General features: G+C 43.3%; 1 protein-coding gene across 4 annotated transcripts in view; it reads right to left on the reverse strand.

Moving 5' to 3' along the window:
* Positions 1–21,125, reverse strand: part of PIBF1 (progesterone immunomodulatory binding factor 1) — a 135,247-nt gene that overhangs the window by 104,447 nt on the left and 9,675 nt on the right. For all 4 annotated transcript variants that reach the window (XM_042839048.1, XM_042839047.1, XM_042839046.1 and 1 more), the window contains exons 4-7: positions 20,595–20,714; positions 5,022–5,155; positions 2,938–3,046; positions 1,815–1,996 (exon numbers count right to left, since the gene is read on the reverse strand). In XM_042839048.1, coding sequence (XP_042694982.1) covers positions 1,815–1,996; positions 2,938–3,046; positions 5,022–5,155; positions 20,595–20,714 — 545 coding nt within the window. The remainder of the gene's footprint in view (positions 1–1,814; positions 1,997–2,937; positions 3,047–5,021; positions 5,156–20,594; positions 20,715–21,125) is intronic.

Here is a 21,125-nt window from a genome sequence, read left to right on the forward strand (position 1 = left end):
CTGGTGACCCGTTTGTTACAAGTGGTGTCCCCCAGGGGTCTGTACTGGGGCCCATCTTGTCTTTATTGATGAGGGGATCAAGTGTACCCTCGATACGTTTGCAGATGACACCAAGCTGGGAGGTAGTGTTGATCTGCCTGAGGGTAGGGAGGCCCTTCAGAGGTATCTGGATAAGCTGGATCACTGGGCTGAGGTCAATGGGATGAGGTTCAACAAGGCCAAGTGCCAGGTCCTGCAATTTGGCCACGACAACCCCAGGCAGCGCTATTAGGCTTGGAGCTGAGTGGCTGGATGCCTGTGAAGAGGAAAGGGACCTGGGGGTGTTGGTTGATGCTCAACTGAACATGATCCAGCCCTGGTGGCCAAGAAGGCCAATGCCATTCTGGCCTGCATCAGAAATAGTGTGGCCAGCAGGAGCAGGGAGGTGATCATCCTCCTCTACTCAGCACTGGTGAGGCCGCACCTTCAGTGCTGTGTTCAGTTTTGAGCCCCTCGGCGCGAGAAAGACATCAAGGCCCTGGAACGTTTCCAGAGAAGGGCAACAAAACTGGGAGAGGTCTGGAGCAAAGGTCTTACTGGCGAACGGCTACAGGAGCTGGGATTGTTCAGTCTGGAGAAGAGGAGGCCTCATCACACTCTGTAACTGCCTGAAGGGAGGTTGCGATGAGGAGGGATTTGGCCTCTTCTCTCAGGACAACAAACAGGACCCGAGGAAAAGGCGACAAGTTGTGCCATGGGAGATTTAGATTAGATAAAGAGAAAACTTGTTCTCTGAAAGAGTGGTTAAGCGCTGGAATAGCCTGCCCAGGGAAGTGGTGGAGTCACTGTCCCTGGCACTATTCAGCAGGCATCTGGATGAGGTGCTACGAGATATGGTTTAGTAGCTTAGTGGGTAGTAACGTTGATACAGGAAGAGGAGGACAGTTGGACGAAATGATTTTGTAAGTCCTTTCCAACCTTGTGATTCTATGATTCTGTATATTCTAAGATATCTTTTGATGTTCTAAGGATATTGCTGACTATTAACAAAGTACATATAGGCAAATATCTAATGTCATTTGGGGGTAAATTTGGAATTGTTATTTATCATCTGTATGTAAGGAAATTACGTGAATTTAATAACCATGAATTCTGTGTAAGAAAAAACTTAGTATGATTAGAAATTCTGTTGTATACCACTATACATGAAGCAAGACATTGCTAAATAACGTAGAATTTTCTACTTGACATTGTATACACAGACCTACAGCAACTGAAATAACACAAAAGCTTGACACTGTTTACCATTGTGGCTAGCACAGAATGACCAATTTGTTTCTCAAGTCTACTATTAGATTATCTGCATTCAAACTTGAGATATGAATGACACAGAGCTGATACGAAACATACCACTTCCAATTTTACTTGTTTGTGAAAATATTTTATTCTCCAAATTAGATTATCTTTCATATACTAGTTTTTTTCTTTCATTATCTTTCATTTACTAGTTTTAGTAAGATTCATTTGGGCAAAAAAAGAGCTGCAACACAGGCACTTAGAATCACTTTTCTGTTTTGCAATTAACGTTACCTTAGTAAATCTTTATCTATACAGAAGAATACAGATATTTTCAGTGCTATGGAGTCTCATATCAATTTTTTAAGAAATAAATAGTTGATAAACCAAGAAAAGTTCTTTTTTTTTTCCAGTTACACAAATATGGAACCAATACACAACTTCTGGAAGCTGAAAAATTTTAAACAGGGTTTGTGCGAGAAACAAGGCAAAACAGTTGAACATATCTGACTACTGATAGAACTGAACACAGAACTTACCTGGATGCAATATATTTTTCATACATTTCTTCTCTAGCTTTTTTGGCATCCTCCAACTGAATCTGAAGCCTTTCAAGACGATCTTCTTCATGTGCACGGCGAACACTAAGCTCCATGTTCTGGCGATTAAGGTAATCTTTATCTTTTTGCAAGAGGTTGAGGGATTGTTGTATGGTTGCCAGCTATAAATTAAAAATAACACTGTCACATGAACTTAAAGATAAATATTTAACCAATATACATATACATAGTTTTTCATTTTAATTCTCTTTCGTAAATCAATTGAACTGAGAAAAACTATACTTATAATTACAGTTAACGTAAGTTGTAACCCTGTGTTGAAAAAAAAGACTTCAATTTTATGAATTTTCATGATTGATTTCTCATAGTTGTCCCCTGAAAAGATGTGAAGTGTCCTTTAATATTCCTGAGTATCTACTAACCGTGAGGTAACTAAGCAGTGATAGTACTAAATCAGAAATTACAGATACTGAATTTGAGTCCTGATGTGAATCCACAGTCATACCGGCTACAACACTCAAAATTTCTCCTCCTCTGGAATACCTGCTGTGTAAACAAAATTGTACACTCTCTTGGTGTTTCCTGGGAAGATTTCTATACATAAACCCAGCTTAAAAACTGGTCTCGTTTTTACATGGAAGATGCACTGAGTTGCATTAAACCATCCAAAAATTAGACAACTGTAATAGAAATCAAATAACTTATTTCTTGGGATTCAGTAAAAACTCTCTCACTCCAGAAAAGCTGTTGTAAAGTTACATCTACCTCAGATAAAAATAAAAATTAGTAATGCAGAGAGTTTTGGATGATTCACTCCTAACTAGCTTAAGATAAAAAACTAATCCTGGAGGTTTAGTGAAGAAATCTTCCCCATAAACAATCTAGATGCAGAAATAGTGGTAATGGATACTGAGTAATGGAAGCTTGTACTAGAATAAACTATCAAAATCCAATAGATCAAGGTAGCGGATTTGGAAACATTGCAAATGTGTCTGAGTCCTTTGAATCAGAAGCGCTCAGCAGGGAGCCATCACTGAACCAGTGTGACTGCTGAATCAATGAGGTGACAAACAAGACAAAAAATAGGAAGTTTAATGTTTACCTCCTTTGATAAATCACTTCTTTCTTTAGCTTGTGCTTTATGTGAAATTTCCAGTATTTCGTATTTTCTTCTGAGTTCTGACAATTCATGTTCAAATACATCTCGTTCACTGTGAAAAGAAGGTAAAATGTGTAAGATGTAATGAATAAGAATCTTCTTCATTCTTAATTTCTTCAACTTCTTTCAGTTCATAACAATGAATTCCGCCACTAACGATAATCTTTCTTAGTTACTAGCTCTTGCAATTGAATCATATTATAGGAAAGAATTTTCTTACATATTTGAACAATAATCCTTAATTACAGTACAGTAATTCTGAATTTCTATCCTAAATTATTTCATTCACTTCTGATTATTCTTCGTTAGTGTAACTTTGGATTGTTCAGTTCTCCAATTAGCAATGAGTTTTACACAATCTTGCCCAACCTTTTCATTTTCTCAAGTTTTTAACGCTATTTCTCTTGAATCTTTCATAGACATTGAATTTGCATGAAGACATTTGTCTGATTAGACCCTAGTCTTCATCCTATTCAGACATCTAATCAGACAGAAAGCGGAGTAGAATTGTTTTCATCTTCTTTCTCTTGTACAGTCACTTGATGCCAGCGGGAGTTGTACTATTCTTCTTACGTTAAAAATTCATACAACACACTTGCAAAGTTTATGCTGTGTCCTCAATAACGGTGATTTCCATATGTACAAAGAAGCAGCTTTATGTCACCACTATATCTTATCCTGTCAGAACAATGGAATGAATGAGCCTGCATAAGTCTGCAGTTTGGAAAAAAAAATCTCACCAGCTTTGTATTACACATAGCATAGTTTTAAAACTAAGATAACTTGTAGTACACAAGAACCAGAAGATTTAACAGAAAATTTTTAAAGGCAGAAATGAGTCTGGAAGTGATTAACTCCTGCAATGCTCTCAAATATCCTGATGCAGGCATGCCAATAATGCTCTACCTCTCCCCTTCGTCTGTGCCTACCTAGATGAATACAGCCTACTCTCTCAAATACAGGTCTGGCACGTTCATTCATGCCTTTTTCAACTCAAGACTTTTAAATGTACACTGTTAAACACTGGATCCTTTCACAAGCAAGTTATTACAATTCACTTAATAAGATGCAGTTGCACACAGGAAGCAAACCATAGCATCAATCCATCCTATTTGCAACAAGCTTCCAGGTAGATTCCAAGGTTATTTTAGTATATATGGCTGTGAACAGTTATCCATAAGACAGACTCTCTTTCAGATGGGTTAGTGGCACAGTCATTTGTTTCAGTAACAGTATTTGACCTTATTCAACATGAACAAGGAACTGACAGAGTGTTTTCTATTCACCAATCTCATTTTTTAATCCATTTCCCAACAAATTTACCAAGGACCAGATTTCTTGTAAGTACACTGAAAAAGCCATCAAGGAGCTGGACTGTGAACTACATGTCTATGAGAATATTTATAAAGAAGTTCATTTTCACTCTTTTGCTTATGATGTGGGCATTCAAAGCACAGGCAAGAACTCATTTTTTTAAAACGAAGAGAGACACTTGAAAGTTATACTAAGATTCTTTGGCAAGCAGAATTTTAGAATCTGACCTATAAAAATCCTTCAACATGGTTAACAACCAGAAATCTTAACATTTAAGTTTTCAAACGTGAATTCCCAAGGTTCTACTCTCTATTTACTGTGCAATCACACTTCAGTTAAGCACTGGGCCTCCTATTAAATGATAGCTTTTAAACTCTGAAAAAAAATCTATTAGTTTTAACATTTTTAATATCAACAGCTCCCATGTCTTTACATGCAATGCAACTGGCAGGCTTTTCTGAAAATACAGTAAATTGAAGAATGTAAGCTTCAGATTGAAGATGTAAACTTTAATTTGATGCATCAGATTCTGTAGCGTTTTTCATTTTATTCTACAAGAGACAATTGGGCCATTAGTGGATAGAGGAAAAATGAGGTACATATGAGCAAAAAAAAGATCATGAAATGGAACTTCAATCCTGACGGACAAAACTAGAGTATTCTATTAATATTTGCATGTTAGTAGGAAACTTCTAGAGATTTTAGAGACCTACCATTTCACTTTATCATAGTTCTCTTGTCTGAAATCACCTTGCTGAATCATCTGCTTGGTATCAGCCAGTTCCAGTATTAAGCGTTGGCATTTAACCTCAAGTTCTGACCGACTTCGCCTCTCGTTTTCATAGTTCTAGAAGGCAAGACATTTTAAAATGAGCACAGCTTCATTGATAATTACTTAAAACACTCATGGACTGAAGTTTGAGAAGTCCACTCACAAATATTCAGATGGTACTATTTCCATTTTTCTAAGTATTTGGACATCTAGCATAGTTGATTAATATATGTATTTTTTCCTAACAATTCTTAAGGCTTTTGTCCACTAGCCCACCTTTGTAGCCCACTAGTAGCCTTCGTATACAGTACAGGTTGTACACTATGTTATGGGACAGAAGTCATACTACTATTACAACATTTTAAAGCCAGTATGCTTGTGAAGATACTTGCTGGTCTATTTGAAAAAGAAGAAAGACATTTGATGATTCAGAAACTTCCAGAAAAAAAAATAATCAGCCAAATCCCATATTTAATCTGGTAATTGATATTTGTTTGTCAATCATAGATACGGTGGAAGAAAAAAAAAACGAAAAAAAAAAAGAAGGGGAAAAAGAAGTGCTTATTCCATTCCCACAGTAATTCATTGTCCCCTTTTAATCCTGCAGATATCTTAAGACACTGTTATGGGAACTAGAAAATTGGATCCAAGAGAACACACAGAAAAAAAACTTTTAAAACGTTGGCTATCCATTCCTTACCCACTTTTAGAATCATAGAATCATAGAATCACCAAGAAAAGACCCACAGGATCACCCAGTCCAACCATTCACCTATCACCAATAGCACTCACTAAACCATATCCCTCAACACAACGTCCAAACGTTCCCTGAACGCCTCCAGGGTCGGTGATTCCACCACCTCCTTGGGCAGCCCATTCCAGTGCCTGACCACTCTTTCAGACAAGCAGTATTTCCTAACGTGCAGCCTAAATCTCCCCTGGCACAGCTTGAAGCCATTCCCTCTAGTCCTATCACTAGTTACACGAGAGAAGAGGCCAACCCCCAGCTCACTACAACCTCCCTTCAGGTAGTCATAGAGAGCAACGAGGTCTCCCCTGAGCCTCCTCTTCTCCAGACTGAACAATCCCAGCTCCTTCAGCCGCTCCTCATATGGCCTGTGCTCCAGACCCCTCACAAGCCCTTCTCTGAATACAGTCCAGGGCTTCAATGTCTTTGTTGCAGTGAGGGGCCCAAAACTGGACACTGTACTCAAGGTGCTGCCTCACCAGTGCCTCTGAGTACAGGGGAACAATCACTTCCCTGTTCCTGCTGGCAACACAATTTTGATGCAAACCAGGATGCCATTGGCCTTCTTGGCCACCTGGGCACACTGCTGGCTCACGTTCAGCCAAGCATCAATCAATAACCCCAAGTCCATTTCCTCTACGCAGTCTCCCAGCCACTCACCCTCAAGCCTGTAGCATTGTCTGGGGCTCCTGTGGCCAAAGCGCAGGACCCGGCATTTAGTCGTGTTGAACCTCATCCCATTGGCTTCAGCCCAGCTCTCCAGCCTGTCCAGATTCCTCTGTAGGCCTCCCTACCCCAGGCAGATTGACACTTCCAGCCAACTTGGTGTCATCTGCAAACTTACTGAGGGTGCACTCAGTGTCCTCACCCAGATCATCAATAAAGATATTGAAGAGGACAGGCCCCAGCACCGACCCCTGGGGAACACAACTCGTGACTGGTCGCCAGCTGGATTTAACTCCATTCACCACCACTCTCTGGGCTCAGCTCTCCAGCCAGTTCCTTATGGTACCTGTCCAAGCCATGGGCTGCAGCTTCTGCAGGACAATACTGAGGCAGAGACTGTGGGAGGCTTTGCTGAAGTTAAGGCAGATCACATCAACAGCCTTTCCCTCACCATCCAGGCGGGTCACTCCATCATAGGAGATCAGGTTGGTCAAGCAGGCCCTGCCCTTCATAAATCCATACTGGCTGGGCTTGATCCCCTGGTTGCCTCACACATACTGTGTAATCTCACTCAAGATGATCTGCTCCATAACCATTCCTGGCACCGAAGTCATGCTGACAGGCTGTAGGACCCCAGATCCTCCTTACAGTCCTTTTTGTAGAAAAGTCAGATCGGCAAGTCTTCTGTCTTCTGGGATGTCCCCAGCTGACCAGCAATGCTAACAGATGATGGAAAGCGGCTTGGCTATCATCTCCCCCAGTTCCCTCAGCACTTTTGGATGGATCTCATCCAGCCCCACGGACTTGTGGCAGTCCACATGGAATAGTAGGCCTCTGACTGCTTCCTCCTGAATCACAGGGGATTTATTTCTCTTTCCATCCGAGACTTCCAGGTCAGAGAGTTCTGGGCCTCCTGTCCAGACTCATTTGCACATAACTCAGCCCAGCCATACACGGCAACAGAATTGATGGATTTAGTTCAGCGATTTCAGCAGAAGCCTAGAGAAAATGTGCCAGCTTGGTTATTAAGACTGTGAAATTCTGAGGCAGAAAGCATTATGGTAAATGGCCTGGAAATATCCAAGTTGGCCATCTTGACTGTCCATCCTGCCCTTAGGCAGAGGTTATATGTAGGTATTCAATATCTTAATGAAAACCATTCTATAATAGAATGGTTAATGACAGCCTGCTCTATGGTACGGCTGAATAAATCCGATATACCTCTACATACAGGGATGTGGTCCTAGGCATAAGGGAAGCAATTTATGAAGTTACATCTGATGGCCCTGATATGGACAAATTCTCAAATTTATTGGTCCTGAAAAAATATTCAGAGTTATGGCGTTGATGGACACTGGAACCGAAACATCAATTATTTACAGAGATCCGAGTAAATGTGATGGAGACAGAGTGATGATTGGTGGTTTTGGAGGAGAGACTATTCCTGTCACCCAAGCATGGTAGAAATTGGGGATTGGGCATCTCCCACCCCGGGAGTATAAAGTGTCTATTGCCTCAGTCCAGGAATACATCATGGGCATAGATATTCTGTAGGATCTGGCTCTCCAGACAACTGTGGGAGAGTTCAGACTTAGAGATGTATTAGTATCCGGACGGTGCAGGCAATATTAAGAGACCATGCGAAACATGGGCCTATTTACCTGCCACATAATTCCCCCCATATAGCCAGCGCGAAAGTCAGATGGAACATGGAGAATGACAGTGGATTACAGAGAATTAAATAAGGTCATGCTGCCTATTCATCCAGCTGTACCCAGTATTGCCTCCCTAATGGACACATTAAGTAGGGAGGTAAAAACCTATCATTGTGTCCTAGATCTAGCAAACACGTTCTTCAGTATCCCAATTGCTGAAGAATCGCAAGATCAGTTTGTGTTTACGTGGAGAGGCAGGCCGTGGACCTTTCAGATCCTGCCACAAGGGTATGTGCATTTGCCGACATACTGTCATAATCTAGCGGCGTGTGACCTGGCTGATTGGAAAACAACTGATGATGTTATCTTATATCACGATACTGATTTTCTCCTGTTGACATCAGACTCACTGGAGGCGGTAGGACAGGCAGCAGATTCATTAACTGTCTATTTGCAACAGAGAGGATGGGCCATAAATCCTCAGAAGGTGCAAGGTCTGGGCCTGTCCGTAAAAGTCCTGGGAGTGGTTTGGTCAGGAAAGATCAAAGTATTACCCAGTGCTGTCATAGATAAGGTTCAGGCGTTCCCAGTCCTTCCAACACCAAAGCAGCTGCAAGAGTTTCTAGGTATATTGGGTTACTGGCGTTCCTTTATATCTTGCCTAGTTCAGCTGCTAAGGCCATTGTACAGACTCACAAAAAGGGGCAGCTAATGGGACTGGGGGAAAACAGAACAGGACGCTTTCCAACAGGCAAAACTGGCAGTTAAACAAGCCCAGGCATTGGATATATTTGATCCTACCCTCCCAGCTGAGTTGGACGTTGACGTTACTCAAGATGGCTTTGGTTGGGGCCTGTGGCAACACCAGAGTTGTGTTCAGACCCCCATTGGCTTCTGGCATCAGGTCTGGCGTGGAGCAGAAAAAAGATATACAATGACTGAGAAACAGTTACTGGCTGCCTACTCTGCATTACAGGCAGTATAGCTGATAACTCAAACAGCTGAAAACATAGTTAAGACCACTCTGCCGATTCATGGGCAGGTGAAAGATCTGACCCACCTTCCTAAGATAGGGGTGGCCTAAGCACAAACAGTGGCACGATGGGTCACCTACTTCAGCCAAAGGAGTAGTCTGTCCTCGTCATCATTAAAAGAAGAACTTCAGAAGATCCTAGGCCCAGTGACATATCACTATGATGCACCAAAAGAAACATTGGTCGCTCCACCAGAGAAGAGTCCCGTTCAGGAGGAAAAATATCCGATCCTGAAGATGCCTGCAGATGGGCAGAACTGCAAGCTGTGTGGATGGTTATAACCAAGCAACCCAGTGATGGTATCCTGACTATCGGTACACATAGTTGGGCTGTATACCAGGGGCTCACTCTTTGGATTACACAGTGGGCCACCCAGGAATGGACTATCCACCGACTTGCCCGACCAATATGGGGCAAAGACGTGGTTAAACACATGGAATGCCATTAAACACAGGACTGTATGTGTCTACCATGTTTCTGGTTGGTCATCAGCCCCTACAGTCACCGATGAAGCCGACACACTGGCCCCAGTTCGATGGATTGAGAATTCACAATCTGAGAACATCACCAGAAGTTACGGCATGTGGGACAAAAGACAATGTGGGCAGCTGCTAAAGCATGGGGACTGCCCATACAACTACCTGACATCATTCAGGCATGCCGGGATTGCAATTCTTGCTCTAAGATGAGACTGAGATCATTGCCTGAAACAACAGCCCATCTTGCCATAGGATACAATCCTCTCCAGCAATGGCAGGTTGATTACATCGGGACCCCTCCCTCAGTCTGAGGAGGGAGATACACCCTGACCTGCGTTGATACCGCAAGTGGGCTACTGCAAGCCTATCCAGTACCGAAACCAAACCAGGCATATACTATCAAGGCACTTACTAAACTGATGCCTGACTATGGGACACCTCAAGTCATCAAAAGCAACCACAGGACTCATTTTACTGGTGCAACAATACAGCACTGGGCAGAAGAAAATAACATTGAATGGCAATTCCACCTGCCATATAATCCAATGGGGGCAGGCCTCATTGAACATTATAGCACTGTTCTTAAGGCTGTCTTGAAGACAGATTCCCAGTCCCTGCAGACCCCGAGACAGCAGACCCAGGGCCCTGAAATGTTACAGACAACATGGGCCTCCCTGCTTAGGATCCAAATTATGGGCACTGATCATTAGGTAAGACCCCAGATTGGTAACGAAAATAATCTTCTGTTCCCTGCCCCTGAGAATTTAGATCCAGGTACCCATAGGATCAAATGGCCTTGGAAGGTGCAGGTAGGACCAAAGTGCTGTGGCCTACTTGCACCTTGGGGGAGATTGGTGGAAGTGGGAGGCTTGGTAGTCCCTCCAGTAATAGGTACATGGCCTACTAATATTGTGGTCAACACTCCAATCTTCATTGCTAAAGGGACCCCCATCATGTCCCTATGGCAGATCAAGACACCCCCTTTGGTGCCTGATGTAGTTATGCAGCCGCAGACATCTGGTTGTGGTACAGGCAACCAGGACATGCCCCAGTACAAGCCGAAGTATTGACCCAGGATAGAAATACGCCTGAATCTTGCCCTGAAGAGCAGACCTTCCCCTCCTGGTACCTCTGAAACATCTGTATTACTCCCTGTGAGTCTTTGAGCCTCCAGGATCACTGGAAAGAATGAAACGCTGTCAAAGCGTTCCAGTGCTACTGTCAGATCACGTGCAAAACCTGGTGATAGTCTACACGGGACTGATGGAGCATAGGACGGACCTGCACCTCACGACCACATGCCTCCAAGTAACATCATCGAGCACTGGCCCATAAAGGAATATGAACATTCACCGACTGTCACTCACCTTGAAATGTATCAACATGCGTTGGGATGGAAATTGCCTAAGAGTTGCAATGCATCAGATCTCTGTATTAGAGAAAGCTTCTCCTTTAGTCAACTCAACCATTGGTTCATGCCGTGAAGGGGTGGAGTGTATGGGAACTACTGAATCATGGCCTGAACCTCTGATTGACCACCTGAGGCGAGCAATGAGTCAGCCCTGGGAGCACAGGTGAAAACAATTCTCCTCTGCTATTGGAGGGGGTGAAGCCTGGCTCCATCTCTACTAGATTCCATTTAAGAGCTTACTAGCAGTGGGAAAGGATCTCTTTTGGAGATTGCTCCTCTTGGAGTCTTCTCAGTGAGCCCAGGATAAGAGTAAGCTTTCCATCCGTTGTTCTTTATTGTGATAACATGTTTAGCCTAACTTTCCAGTATATTTCTTAATTATAACATCCATATATTCATTGATTATACAGGATCCCATCCAATCTGGCCTTGAACACCTCCAGGGATGGGGCATCCACAACCTCTCCGGGCAGCCTTTTCCAGCATCTCACCAGTCTCTTGGTCAGGAACTGCCCCCGATATCCAACTTAAATTGTCCCTCCTTCAACTTAAAACCCTTTCCCCTTGTCCTGCCATTCTCTACTATTATTAAGAATTGACTCCCCTCCTGTTTGTAGGCTCCCTTTAGGTACAGGAGGGCTGCAATGAGGTCACCCTGCAGCCTTGTTGTCATGGTATTATGATTTTTAGTTATTGGTATTCCATATCATAACGTCATGTAGTGCACTGGGAGTTAAAAGAGTTTATGCTCCAGTTCCAGGCACCTGTCTGGATGAGAAGAACAACTACATACTATAGAGGACTTTGTGTTCACAGAGGGGAAAAAAGTTTTCATAGATCACCCGACCTGCCATTTTTTGGCTTTCCTCCCTGCTGCTCCTCCTGACCACATGCATAGCCTCAGCATTAGCGTAAGGCCTTAAGCTTTCAGATACTCTCTCATTATATTTGTTTTATTTGCTCTGATTCCAGTTATAATGCATTACAGTGCGTTATCTTGCATTCAGATACCTTATTTGGTAAATTAGTTTGTTTCTAAGATTGTTGCTGCTTTTTTGTTTTAGGGCCCATCTCTCTACCTTTTTTCCCTTATCCCTTTTTCTGGAGGTGTGGATCTGCAGATACTTATGCTCTGCTAGTCACAGAACTGGGCCAAACCAGTCTGTAAATTGTTGACACTTCCTCAGCCTGTCTTTGTAGGGGAGGTGCTCCAGTCCCCTCATCATCTTTATGGTCCTCTTCTGGATCCCTCCCATCAGCTCCACATGTTTTATGTATTGGGCATCCCAGACCTGGATGCAGTACTCCAGATGGGGCCACACAAGGACAGAATAGAGAAGGACAATCACCCTCCTTGTCCCTGCTGGCTGCCCCCTTCTGATGGAGCTCAGGATACCATTCGCTTTCTGAGCTGCAAGAGCACTCTGCTGGCACATGTTCAGTTTTTTATCCAGCAGGACCTTTAAGTCCTTCTCTGCAGGGCTACTCAAGGTTTTCTCCTTCCAGTCTGTATAAATACCTGCGATTCCTCTGGCCCAAATGTAAAACCTTGCGCTTTGTTGTGCTGAACCTCGTTAGGTTCATCCAGGCCCATCTTCCAGGTTCCTCTGAATGGCATCCCTTCTGTCCACCGTGTCACCCGCACTCAGCTGGGTGTCATCAGCAAACTTGCTGAGGCTGCACTTAATTCCAATATTTATGCCATTGATAAAGATGTCAAAGAGTACTAGTCCCAAGACTGGGGAGATACCTTGGAGATACCGCTTGTTATCAGCCTCTACCTGGACACAGAACCATTGATGACCACACTCTGCCTGCAGCCTTTAAACCAATTTCTTATCCATCAGGTGGTCCACCCATCAAATCCACATCTCTCTAATTTGGATATGAGGATGTGGTGGGGGACAATGTCAAAGGCCTTGCTCAAGTTCAGGTAAATGACATCGGTTGCCTTCCCTTTGTCCACCAATGCTGTCACTCCATTGTAGAAGGCCACCAGATTGGTTAGGCATGACCTTCCCCTGGTGAAGCTGTTCTGGCTGTCTTGGATCACACACTCCTTCCTCATGTGATCAAGCACGCCATTCAGGAAGATCTGTTCCACTACCTTCCCAGGAACAGAGTGAGACTCACAGACTTGTAGTTCCCCAGATCCTCCTTAGTCCCTTTTTGTAAATGAGACTGACGTGACCCTTCCTCCAGTCACTCAGGACCTCACCTGACAGCCACAGCTTTTCAAATATGATGGAGAGCAGCTTGGCAACCACCTCGGCCAGCTACTTCAGAACCCTGGGATGCACGCCATCTGGCCTCATAGATGTGTACACATTCAGTCCCATGAAGCGGTCTTGGACTTGCTCTGCCCTCACAGTGGGGGTGGGGGGGGATTTACTGTCCCAGTCCCCACGTAGAGGTTTAGGGATGCTGGGCACAGGGATGTGAGAAATATTAGAATCCTGGCTGCCAGTGAAGACCAAGGCAAAGAATTCATTCAGTACATCAGCCTTCTCCACAGCTGTTGAAGACAGCTCTCCTTTTACGTTTACCAAAGGACTCTCGCTTTAGCCTGTCTCTTCTGGCCAATGTACCTGTAGAACATCTCATATTGTTTGTCACATCCTTTGCCAAGATCAGTTCTGCCTGTGCAGTGCCTTTCCTGATCCCATGCCTGCAAGTCCAGATGGCATCCCTGTATTCTTCCCAGCTGACATGCCCTTGTTTCCAAAGCCTATATGTACCTTTCTTTGCCCTCAGTTTGCCCAGCAGGTCCTTGCTAAGCCATGCCGGTTTCCTGCCTCTTCTGCCTGCTTTCATATTCAGAGGGATGGAGAGCTCTTCTGCTCTCTGGAAGGCATCCTTCAAGAGCAGCCAGCTTTCCTCAGCATCTTTGTTTTTAAAGACAGAATCCCAGGGGATTTCGGCCAACAATTCCTTAAATAGCCCAAAGTTCGCTCTTCAGGGCTGTTCAGGGTCCTGACCCCACGCTTTGCCAGGCCCACATTCCTCAAGATCACAAACTCAACCAGGGCATGGTCACTGCAGCCCAGGCTGCCTCCAACCATAACACCTTTAATGATCTCCTCTGCATTGGTGAGCAGCAGGTCCAGCAATGCTTTGCCTCTGGTTGGTTTGTCCAGTACCTGAACCAGAATATTATCGTCAGCGGATTTCAGGAGTCTCCTGGATCTTTTGCAGCCCACAAAAACTTGTAGTTTTTACAACAGATACACAGATGGTTCAAGTCTCCCACCAGGAACAGAGCCTGTGAGCATGATGTCTCCTGCCGCTGAAGCAAAAAGGCCCTGTCAACAGGCTCTCCTTGATCAGGCAGTCTGTAGTATACCCCTATCACCAATGGCCTTTATTAGTCTTATCCCTAATTCTAACCCAAAGGCTTTCAGCCTGTTCCTCACTGTTTCTCAGAATTAGCTCCTCACAGTCTACCCTGCCTTCGACATTGAGGGCAACTCCCCCAGCCCTCCTACCTAGACTATACCTTCTAAAGAGCTGATACCCCTCAATCATAGTATTCCAGTTACAGGAATCATCCTACCGTGTTTTCATAACAGCAGCAAGGTCATAATTTTCCAAGTGCTTCACGGTTTCCAACTCTTCCTGCTTATTTCCCAGCATAGGTGTAAAGGCATTACCGCTGGGCTTTCCATCTCACCAGCTTTCTAGAAGATCCAGGATCCCCTAGAACAAACAGCATCCCCATGCCTTTCTCCATCCCTTTGTACTCCACCCTCTTCAGACATCAAACGTGGGGTAAACCCTTAAACAACTGGACCTTATTTTGTCCCCTTCCCCCTTCATACCTAGTTTGAAGACCTTTCAGTGAGTCCCACCAGTTCCTGGGCCATGATCCTTTGACCCCTTGGAAACAGGTGAGTTTCATCTGTAGCCATCAGGCCAAGTGCAGAATAAATTGTCCCATGGTAAAAAAAATCAAGATCCTTGTGTTTGTACCAACCTCTAAGCCATTTCTGAGGTGGGTTTTCCTGATCATCTCAGTATCCTTCCCCACCACTGAAGGGATAGAAGAAAACACCTGCATACCCGCTCCATCCGCTACCCACCCCATTCCCATGAAGTCCTTTTTGATAGTTCTCAGGCTTTTCTCAGCAACTTCATCACTGCTGGCCTGAACTGTAGATAAAGAATAATAATCAGAGAGTGAATCAGACCAGGAAGTTTCCTAGAGATATCCTTGACCCATTCCCCAGGGAGGCAGCACACATCCCCATGGGTAGGGTCAGGCAGACATAAAGAGCCCTCCAATCTTCTCAGTCAGGAGTTGCTTATGACAACCACCCTTCTGTCCTTCCGTACGGAGGCAGTCTTGAGATGTGGAGTCGACTGCTTTGAGACAGCCTAGTGAGTGGACCTCACACTGCAAACTCACTCACCTCTCCCTCAAGTTCCAGGGCCTCAAACCTATTTTGCAGAGGCACCTGGGGAAGTGAGGATGGTTAGGATGGAGTTTGTCTACATCACTGAGTCATGACCCATTTCCACTCCTCCTCTCAAATTGTGTCACTCTGCTCAGCAATGGCAGGGCAGGGGGTCCACCACTGTCTAGTGAATATTGCCAGTGTCTGTCTCACAGAGAGTTACAAGTCTGTCACCTGCTCACACTCTCAGTTACTTCTTAATCTCTCACTTCCTCCTTGAGTACAGCCATTATACTGAGCAGGTCACCCACCTGCTCACACCTCACATAGGTAGAGTCCCTGCCTCCCTTCTCTGGTAGTAATAGACTTGCTGGAGCCAGAGACTTGAACTGCCACTTCTTCATGCAGGGACTTTCTGAATTGTCATCTTCTTTCTCACCAGACTTTCTGCCTGGTGGAGACCATTGCAAGATATAGAATCGCAGAATTGCTCAGGTTGGAAAAGATCAACCATATACTGTTGGGGAGGTACCAGATAGGTGGCCGGTCTACTAGTGGGCAGAGATACTACGCCCTGCTCTCCTGCCCTGCGCAAACTGCCACGCCTTGCCCTGTTTGCTCACCCTGTTCACAGCGCTTCCTAGAGGCAGATTTTAAACACTCATGGGATTGGTCCACCGCTGCTCCTGGCTCTGCCCCCTTAGCATCAGATTACAGCAGAGAACAAAGTCAGCTGCTCCCGGACAGGTCTGCCCCTCAAGCAGCCGAGGCAATTCCCTGCTGCCCTGCAGAATGCATCTGCTCCTTGTGGAGTACCTTGCCAAAAAGCCCTCTCTTCTCCACGCTGAACAAGCCCAGCTCCCTCAGCCTGTCTTCGTAAGGAAGGTGCACCAGCCCTCTGATCATCTTTGTGGCCTTCCTCTGGACACTCTCCAGCTTCCTGTCTTTCATGTATTGGGGGCCCCAGACCTGGACGCAGTACTCCAGATGGCGCCCCACCAAGGCAGAATAGAGAGGGACAATCACCTCCCTGTCCCTGCTGGCCACCCCTCTTCTGATGGAGCCCAGCATCCATTTGCTTTCTGAGCTTCAAGAGCACACTGCTGGCTCATGTTCAGTTTTTTATCCACCAGGACCCCAAGGTTCTTTTCTGCAGGGCTGCTCTCCAGGACCGCTCCTTCTAGTCTGTATAGATGCCTGGGATTCTTCCAGCCCAAGTGCAAAACCTTGCCCTTTGCTGTGCCAAGCCTCGCAGGGTTCACACGTGCCCATCTTTTGAGTTTCTTGAGGTCCATCTGGATGTCTTCACTTCCTTCTCATGTGTCTACTGCATCACTCAGTTTGGTGTCAATCAGCAAACTTGCTTAGGGTGCACTTGAGCCCATCATTGACGTTATTGATGGAGATGTTGAAGAGCACAACAGCAATTTTTCTCTGCATCTGAGCTGATGAATATCTGCTCTTCATTGAAACGCTCTCAGGAGAAAAGGTTCATTGGGATCACCGCATTGGAGACTAAAAAAAACTCTTTTAGTCCTCAAGAGCAATGCCTAGCATTCTATAATAGCCACAGCTGTACAGCCAAGGAAATAGAAAAAAAACACTGGACTGAAAAGACAGTTTTCATAAATACATGTGTTTTCCTGAGACTTCAAAATGTTAACCTACTGCTCTAAGCTAACAGTTTTTGGTAGAATATTTTTCTTGGCATATTTTTTTTACTGTACAACATAAGTATAAATAATAATTAAGAGAAAGAGAGACATACATGTGACCTAGAACTGAAGCCTTATCTGCCTTTTCCAGAGAACAATGTAAAGGCCAGGTAATTAAAGCACTGCATGAAAGAATGGGAAAGGGAAGTGAATTGGGGAAAGCTTCCAGTGTGCTGCCTTTAATTACAGATGTGAAACTTCAGAAGAAATCTTAGGAAACAGTCTTTCTGGGGTAGCAATAGGAGCCTCAGTTTTACAACACAGATACATCTAGTGCCAACTGACCCTTTGAATGCAATAGGGTAGTACATTCTTTGAAGGCTATAGAAACATTCTTCCTTCAGATAGGAAACATTATCACCATAAAATTATTAGATTTGTCTAGTAAAACCTGACAGCTAGTAATCCTGATTCAGAGACAAGGTCTTAGAAGAGATCTTTGCCCTACATGTATTCATCTTTGTCTTTCAGCTAATCAAAGCTTTTAGATAACAGTCAAACTATAAATTTGATTCCAAGTCCTGAAGGCAACACTACAGGAAAAAGAAAAAAAAAAACAAACATATATATATATATATATATATATATATATATATAAAAATTTATATATATATAAACACAAGAAGAAAGCCCTGATAAAACTATATGAAGACTGAATTCCAGGAAAACATTGTCAAGATACATAGCCAAAATGAAGAAAGCAATACTTAACCTCATAGAGCTAAAAAGAAAAGCACCATTTCCTTCTCAGATTCTCTGAGCCTTGAGAGACAGAGCCAGTAGCAAATTACATCTGTTTGAGTGAAGGTTCTAAGCACTCCGGAAACACAGGACTGAAAATAGTACACGTGGCAATACCCACACCAGGAGCTGGTTCTGTTTCTGGGAAGCTCCTGGCAATACAACTCTACACATGGACTTTCTGTTTTAATCTGTACCTCCAAAGGCAGCAGTGACGCTGTAAGTACAGAGCACCAGAAAAGGAGGACTGAAAAAGCCCATACCATACATCTGGTAACAGATCCATCAGCACTGAAATACAAGAACATCCCTTCTGCAAGTTCCACTGCCTCCCTCCTAGGACTGCTGACGATGATCCTGGAATCAGAGGAACTGCACAACCAGCAGCCATGAACAGCGGCAGAACTGCAGAATTTAAAAACAAGAAAGAGGCAAAGATCTTTTGACACTAGCTGTGTCAAAAGCTAATAAGTATGTTCCAGTGTTCAAGAGCACTTTTTGCACACTTTTCTTCTGCTACCAGTTGTCAGAAGCAGCTTGCCACCCTACTAGGCCTGCCCTACAGATTCAGCAGGCTTTGATTAAGTGCTAACTCAGAGCTGCAACAGGCAGTCAACAAGAGAAATTTCTAACAAAGCTGTGGAATTTTAGTGGTCTTACTGCTCCGCATACCAAGGATTAAATTACTGCTAACAGAGGCTGTACACACTTAAAACCTTCTGCTCCTTCTGTACAGTGTTTTTGTATACCTAAGAGATACAGGTGCAGGTACATGAAAGGTGACTTTTATCTAATGAAGTCAGAAATAAAAGTTGTTGTATTACAAATGACTTTATGAACTGCCTAGAGACAAAGAACATACAGATTTAACAAGTCTTACAAAATTAGTTCTTTTATGAGGCTACAATAACAATTCCAGTTTTACAGAAGCAAACGATAGCTGGTGCAGCCGGATTTTTGCACACTGTTAACTGAGAAGTTACAACACCAAGCAACTATACTGAGTTTCCCAGTACTTACTTCTGTGTAAGGCTAGATCTATTGTGCCAAGTAAGCTCGTTTTCTAAGAATAACAGCAACCCCCAAAAACATGGCAGCAAGTCTAGAAAAGATTTAGTGGATCTGAAGACCTGACTTCATGAAAAAAAAAAAAAAACATTCAGCCACAGCAAGTCTGCAAGTACTTTTCAGAGAAAAGAACTACCCTGTTTTGCTTTCCAACTAAGAAGTAATATGAAGGATCATGAGAAGAGGAAAAATACATTCTATGCGTCTTTCATGTCTCACATTGCAGTACCATAGACTTAAACTACAGCTCACATCCTTGATGAAATTAAACCACTACAGACTTTCTGTCACAACACAACATAGCTAATGTGAGGCAATAGTTGACTCATTTGATGAATTTGTTTCATGTTTTCATAGAGTTGGCAGAACAGACTGGACAACTTTGGATTTTGCTTTAGACTTCTGAATTCTTTTCTGGCTAGACAGAATAGAATTCTTTACTACGTGAAAGTAGAAAAAGAAGGTTGGAAAGCTGAAGTAACAGTAGGAATGAAACAATGCTTTATTTCCTGTTGACAAGTTTTCTTGTATTAACATCTGACCTTACCAAAGGAGCTCAAATGACAAGGCTACCCAAACAGTACATTAATTTGTATCCTGCAAGAGATGTTTATGTAAATTAGGTTCAGTTCACTAGCAATGAGATTCTGAAGCAGTCTCACATTTTGATGTTCCTCTCACCTTATGATCTGAAACAACCTGAGATACCTGCTTACAGCAGTACTCATCATTTGGTTGAAGCTGAGCTTGCTACAAACAAAATACTCTTATGTCTCCAGATATGCTGCATGAGGCCACATTTCATTAAATATCTAAAATATGTCATCTCTATGCAGAAGGGACAAAGAGGAGACTTGCTTTTTTTTTTTTTTTTTTCCAGTAAACAAAAACAAAGCCCAATTCTACAAATTCTTCAAAATGTATCAAGCCATCCTATCTGAACCCTTGGAAATAAGGTCTCAGAGAAATGGAAATGAGTCCTAAAGACTCGTTCTTATTCACAACTGTACGCTTTGTCCCTGGTGACATTTCAACATCCTGATCTTTTTCCTTACCTTTTCCTCTTTAAAGACATTATTCAGTCTCACTAATTATTTTCCAATATTTAAGCATGATTAAGCAAACAGCGTACAAGCATTTGAATAAAACCACTTCAACTTAACACAGGTAACATTCTAGTGCCTTCTCAAAAGTGTCAGAAGAAAATTGCAGTAAGCTTTAACATTTGAAAAATAAAGCTGTGGGAAAGGTGGATAGCTCCATCATGTGGATTACAGCAATAGAGAAATGTCTGTATTAAATGAAGGTCTGAACCAAGGAATGTATCAACTACCACGTCAATAAATCCCTGCAACAAAAACTTACATGAATGCCAGTTACATATCAGAAGCCTGAAATTTTCCTATAGAATTAAGCAAGTCAGAGCACAGTAAAAGGCACACTGAATGAAAATGCTCATGCAAATCCCAAGTAACATCATTATTCTGGTCTCAGACATGATCAGAGGTGAACACAAAATAATGCTGAAGCACATAAATGCAACCATTTTGGCATATAATTCGTGTTTACAGTTTCTTAATTGAGATGATTAGAGTGCACAGACCTCTGTTAGAGCCTTCAGCTGGGATTTGTATTCGCTTACTTCTTCTGTTAATGTGTCCTTCTTCATCTGTAGATCACCCAGCTCTTTTCTTAAGGAATGGACCACTTCATAGAATCGAATCTAAAAGAACAGGATACATATTCAAAACAAACACTGGCAAAAATACACATTTCTTTTCAACTGAGGCAGCTCTCAGTAAGGCTGCTTACTAAAAGCTACAGGTCATAGGTGACCACGAGGTCCCACACCCACTTGTGGCAACTCTAGAGCCTTTGACTAGCAATTTACCAGCTTAACTTCTAAGCTCCCTGAACCAAGCTACGTTTTTGTGGGGTGTGAAGCAAAGAAGAGGGATCAGTTTTGCTTTCTGACAGCTCAGTGTGCTAAGTCTGCTCCTTCTTCATCAAAGAAAAAGAAAGAGCAAGTGTAGAAGTGGGCACAGCAAACATCCAGGAAAAAAAAACAACAGAGCACCCCCCACACAGTATCAACACAACAGGTTGCTCTATGGGTTCAGCTGCTTTACAGAAC

Source organism: Centrocercus urophasianus, unplaced genomic scaffold (assembly GCF_019232065.1).
Source record: "Centrocercus urophasianus isolate 14NV4802_14NV808 unplaced genomic scaffold, USGS_Curo_1.0 seq_9, whole genome shotgun sequence".
In the NCBI taxonomy this organism is placed as follows: domain Eukaryota; kingdom Metazoa; phylum Chordata; class Aves; order Galliformes; family Phasianidae; genus Centrocercus; species Centrocercus urophasianus.